The 5,817-nt window shown below is 43.0% G+C and overlaps 1 protein-coding gene across 1 annotated transcript; it reads left to right on the top strand.

Moving 5' to 3' along the window:
• Window positions 1-1,021: 1,021 nt before the first annotated feature.
• LOC127330076 (uncharacterized) lies at window positions 1,022-4,858 on the top strand. The gene is made up of 2 exons (XM_051356423.1): window positions 1,022-1,144; window positions 2,425-4,858. Exons 1-2 carry the CDS (start codon window positions 1,130-1,132, stop codon window positions 4,657-4,659), a joined length of 2,250 nt encoding a protein of 749 aa, XP_051212383.1. The 5' UTR covers window positions 1,022-1,129; the 3' UTR covers window positions 4,660-4,858.
• Window positions 4,859-5,817: the final 959 nt, after the last annotated feature.

Raw genomic sequence — 5,817 nt, 5'->3', positions numbered from 1 at the left:
GGTTAGCCACTGTCCGGTGAAGATCCGACGATTCCGCTCTTTCCACGCATTCCAGAGGACATATTGCAGTCGACCACTCGCAACTCTTTGGTATTTTCTTGACTTTCCGGTGATGATATCGTCCCACCAATCAGAAATGGTGTGGAATGCCTGACGGGGGGGGGGGGGGGGGGGGGGGCAGAGTGCCCATTGTCCCAAGATTTCACCAGGTTCCAGATAACCGAGGTGTAGGGGCAGTCTTTGCATAGGTGTCTTGCCGTTTCCGGGGCACGAAGGCAAAGAGGGCAAGTGGGATCATGGGGCTAACCCCTGACACCGAGCATGTCGGCGGTGAGAAGCTTCCCATGCAGGGCAAGCCAAGAGAATAGCTTGCATTTCGGCTCTGCGTGCGCGTTTCAGATCTTTGAAGCTTTGAATCTGGGGTGGCTTCCAATGAACTGGGCGTGGTAGGCTGAGCTGGCGTTGTATATTCCATCCGAGGTCAATGACCAAGCAATGGTGTCAGGAGTGGCGGGAGAAAGATAAACGGCTGCAACAATGTCCTAGACCTGAATGTATTGCGCAATCAGGACCGGCGTATTTAGTCTCGCGATGGAACGAATCCAATTGTCATCCTGCAGCTCCTTTGCAACGCTGCGGTTTTTCCTTGTTGCAACCTTAAAAAAGATCAGGCGCCCATAGCCGCAGGGGGGGCTGATCACACCAGCTGTATTCCAGCTTCTCAAGAACAAACTACAAGAGTCGTTTACCTTTCTTTATTCTGTCTAATCAGGAAGTATTAGTAAACGAATCCATCTACTGCATGAATAAAGAAAGAAGGAAAAGAATGACGCTGATCCAAATCAAGCCGTGTGACGTGCCTCTTGTCCAAGAAGAAGACCGATTATAAATTCTGAACACTATTTCGTCCTATGCAGCTACTAATTGACCTTGTCAATTGTACAAGGTAATAAAAAACACAGAGCTAGACGGTCACCTACCCAAAGGCACTATTAATCCTCATTTCTGCTTGCAGAAGGAACTCTGTGTTTCTGTCTCAAGTGTCGTTTGCAGCATCTGGAGCAGCAGCTGGGTGTGTTTTGGAGGAAGAAGAAAGCACCAGCGCATAGAGCTCAGTTCAGCTAAGGAAATGAGTGAAGACACGGTATGCAATTCTCTCACGCACACAGACAAAAAAACTTAATTTTATCTTCTGCAAATCCTGTTCAGACGTCTGTTGCAATTTTGTCTTCTTCAGCGTTTTAAACTGGAATCCAGGAATCTAAGATCAATATCATTGCATTCAAGCTCTAAACAAACTGTGGATGGTAGCCTGTTAGGAAATTGTAGGATGGTAGCCATGGATTATGAGTCTAACAACTAGTCTAGACTAGTCACTCGACTAATCTATGAGTCTTAACTTGACTGTCGACTAGTTTGTTCGACTTGACTAGTTCGCAGAGTCGAGCGACTAGTCGTGGACTAATCTAGATTAGCTTAGTATTCGAGTCGATTGACTCAATTTGGGCATGAATAAGTAAGGCGCTCAGCCCGCGGGGTGGAAAGTTAGAACACTCCACAATTTCCAGGCTTGCTCAGCAGTGGTCAGAAGCATTGCGACGCCCTTCCTCCTCTGGTTCTGCTCATATCTAGTTGCCATATATGTAGTTATTGCTGAAGTACACGTCGATCTGACAACTCGGCTCGACTTGTCGACTCATAATCCTTGATGGTAGCCAGTGCTAGGCAATTCTAGAATAAATGTTACTCCAATAGAGGCTCGTTTTCCATCCTCGAAGAAGTGTCTCCTTAACCAGCACCAGCCAGATTGAACCACAAATGGCCTGTTCCAGTTTCTGTAAATTTGACTGATTATGACAAGAAAACTAGTCCACTGGTAGATATACAGAACTCTTTTTAATCAATTCTGCAAAGGGGAATTGACATAATCTATGTTTATTTGTTACTTGTGTTTCTCAAGTTATGATACATATATTGTTTGTAGCAAAAGAAACTGCACTTGCAGCTATAAGCTACAAAATAGAGTGAAGGCCTAGCCTGCGCATGCCGGACTAGCGCTTTGTGAGTCACTCTATTTTGCGCACCATGCGTAATCCTGTTTCTGTAAATCTGACTGATTTTTCTCATGGAAAAATCAGACTAGTGGTAGTTACAGGCCCTACTTTTTGCAGTTCTGTAAGGGAGCATTGGAAATTTGTCATGTTCTATTTTTTATGGTAGTTTTTCCGAACAATAAGGATACAGCACTGTAACTAAAAAAAAATCACATGTCCTGGTTCTCAAAAAAAAAATCACATGGTCTGATAAAGATACTGAACACTGCCAAATTTTAGGACAGTGTATAAAACTTATGATACTTTTTCTCTCAAAATATGATTTTTTGTATCATGACTAATTCTAATTACAACCGATTACAATTTGAAGGTTAACGGTGTCTGTAAGTTGTTGGAGGACGATGATATGATCCATCTTGGGAATATCACAATATCATCCTTGTCACGTCATGTGAGAGACTTGTGGGAGAGCCCAAGGGAATCAGTGATCCGCATTGAGGTGCTGGTATCACTGGCTGTTGTTGTCTTTTTGTTCCTAGCCACCTTTGGATCCCATCGCCGTCGACGAAGAAACTGGTTTATCCAAAAAGGTGTATTTGCTGCATATGTCTTGTCATCTTCAGTGGTAAATTACACTCTCGGTTCAATGCAATCTTCTGCGGTGAAGAGCAGCTTGTACTCCATTTGGGCCATTTCTCTCCTCATTCTTCATGGCAGTACTGATTCTATCACAGCTTATAGTCTTGATGATAACACTCAATGCATGAGGTTAGTCTACCAGAGCATTATCTACTCATCATACGTGGGCATGTTGGTCTCGACCTTACCCATACTGCCAAGTGATGATTCAGGCATAGTGGGCTACATATTCTGTATCGCTAGCTTCAAATTTGCACACAAGATAACATCATATCAGCTGGCAAGCATATCTTGGAACATGAATAAACTGGTTGCTGATTACATGTATGACGAGCACAAGAAAGGTGAATTTGATCCATCCACCATGGAGGGTTGTCATTACCTGGTTGACTGGCCCCTCAACAAATCCAAGTTGGATGCCCGGTCATATGCAACAAAGTTAACTGCCGATGCCGATGAAATCATTGACATAGACAAGATATGGCGGTGCAATGTCATTTCACTAAGCCCAGAGCTGAAGGACACATGCCTTTCCTTCTCCCTTTTTCATCTGCTGAAAAGGCGTTTCTTTGGGTTTTCCTGTGGCGAATCCAAAGAAAGAGCACATGATTTTGTCTTCAGGGGTCTGCTATCAGAGAATGAGGATGGTACCACAGACTACAACAGAGTTTTCAAGGTGATTGAGGTTGAGTTGGCCTTCATGTATGATTTCTTCTTCACCAAGTATGCTGCCTATTTTTATGGATCAAGTGTTGCAACAGCTTGGTCGTTGATGAGTTTTGCTGCCTGCATATCTCTTGCAGCATATGCGATAGACAACTGTATGGTGAAGGATTTATATTGTCAGGATAAGTGTGTATTCGTGAGCACCACCACAACAGATCTTGTGATCACTGTGCTAATACTTGCATGCACTGCTTTGCTTGAATTGCTACAACTGTTACTTTACTGGACGTCCATTTGGGCTAGAGTGTCCTTTGTTTGTCAGCATCTCAGAGGAAGCTGTTTCATGATGAGATTAAAGGAGCATCTTTCCACGATTGGTATATACTGTACCTCAAACAGACATTATTGGCAACACAGTCTTGGGCAGTACTCGTTACTTCAATCAGTCAGCTATAACCATTACTGGATAATTTATTTCAAGTCCATTGAATTTTCGATTTCAACATACAGATACTTGGGTCTTGTTGACATAACAACAGTCATACATCCATTAAACTATGACCCATGGAGGGTCAGCAGGAAACCTGGGAAGTCTGTGGAGTTGCCAGCTGAAGTAAAGGAGGCACTTGTCTCCTCCCTTAAGCGTTCTGATGGGAAGATAGCGAACGGGAAATCATCTTTAGTGGCAAATGGAGCAGAGAACCTCTTATGGGCTTGTGAGCGGAGCATGCACTCAGACACAAGCTGTTCCCAGAGAAAGGAGAACCAGACACACCTAATTTTGACTTGGCACATCGCAACATGTTACTGTGAGATGGCAACACTGAAATATCTGTGCCCAAATGAGGGAACAAAACTCAAGATCCATCTTAACGTTGCCACAAGACTGTCCAAATACTGTGCATACTTGGTGGTATCTGCACCAAAGCTTCTTCCTGGGCACCACCATGACACAGAGTGTGTTTTCGATGCAGTTGCAGGCGAAGCAGCGAAATTCCTGCAAAGTTCGAGGGACAAGTACAAAGCGATGAGGAATCTAGCAGATTCAGAGGATACCATCTTCCAGAGGGGCGTCAAGCTGGGGAAGCAGCTGGAGGAGATACAGGATATTACACAGTGTTGGAAGGTGCTGTATGATTTTTGGGCTGACATGATGCTCTACGTCGTGCCATCAGATAATGTCAAAGAGCACATTGAGCAGCTCGCAAAAGGTGGTGAGTTCATCACCCACCTGTGGGCTTTGCTCTCTCATGCAGGCATCCTGGAGAGGCAGGAGAATCAGCAAGCTGGAAGCGTGTAATAGTGCACCACCCTTTGTTCTTAACTAGTGGTTGGGCGCCCCATGGGGCGTGTAAAATAGCGTGTTATGTTAGCGCGTTGTGTTGTATAAGTCACGGTTAAGGACTCTCCTAATTAATCTCCGTTGTATAGGTTGGAGATGTTACGAGAGACCAAACCGATCTAATCTCTCTATAATATTGTCGGTGCCTTGTCACGTATATTAACACGCAAGACGGCCTGAGAACAAAGGTACACTTAAACCCTAGTAGTTTTGATAGGGCGCCTCCTCGCCGATGCTGTGCTATCCAATCCCAACGCCTAGTTACGAATATGGGATCGGCTGCTCAGCTTGTATTTATGTTTAACTCAGCACATCGAAAAGTGATCAGTTAGTCCTACCATCTAAATTATGAACCTTTGCTTATGTGCACACAAAACTCAAAATAAATTCTCGAATAGACATACCATCAAATTATGGAGCGTAGGGCAGCCAGAACATATTACGAAATAATACATCCATGTTTACATTCTGCAGCTTTTTGCAACATAACTTGAAAATTGTAAAATAAAATAAAATGAACAGCGGGAAAAAAATGGACACAGTTGGCTAAGATCTTGAGCACTTATACTGACAAGAGCAGACCTCCAGATGCACGGATATGAGCCATCCATTAAACCATAAACTTCAGAAGTAGTGTTGGAAGAAAGTTTAACAATTGTATTACTATTATCAAAATGGACAATAAAAATATTAAAATCTACAAAAAAAAACAATGACCTTCCCATAGGGTCGGGATATTTTCCTGATGGTCTCAGTGCTATAGTCAACTCTTTCGGTACAGAAAAATAAATATTAAAAGCAAGAAAAAACATGGGATTATATGTTATGAAAAATGCACATATGCGAGGAAAGGAACTTGATATGTCCTAAAGAGATTTTTCTACTCTTTCCCCTATAACAATCCAGAATTGAACAGATAATGAGACATTTATGTCTGGACAACACAGAAGAGCTAATATTAATATAAGTGTGCCGAAACACCATTCTGCGATGTAATCATGAGTGGGCTTAAGATTGGAAATGCCATGGGTTGCAACAACTCAATACTTTATTCTTCTGCAGACAATGCAAGTGGAGTATATTGTACCTTATTGGATATGATGGTTCAGATGTGTA

The sequence above is a fragment of the Lolium perenne genome, chromosome 2 (genome assembly GCF_019359855.2).
Source record: "Lolium perenne isolate Kyuss_39 chromosome 2, Kyuss_2.0, whole genome shotgun sequence".
NCBI classification, from domain to species: Eukaryota; Viridiplantae; Streptophyta; class Magnoliopsida; order Poales; family Poaceae; genus Lolium; species Lolium perenne.
Note: the sequence above shows the minus strand (reverse complement) of the source record. Positions and strands in the feature narration are given on the sequence as shown.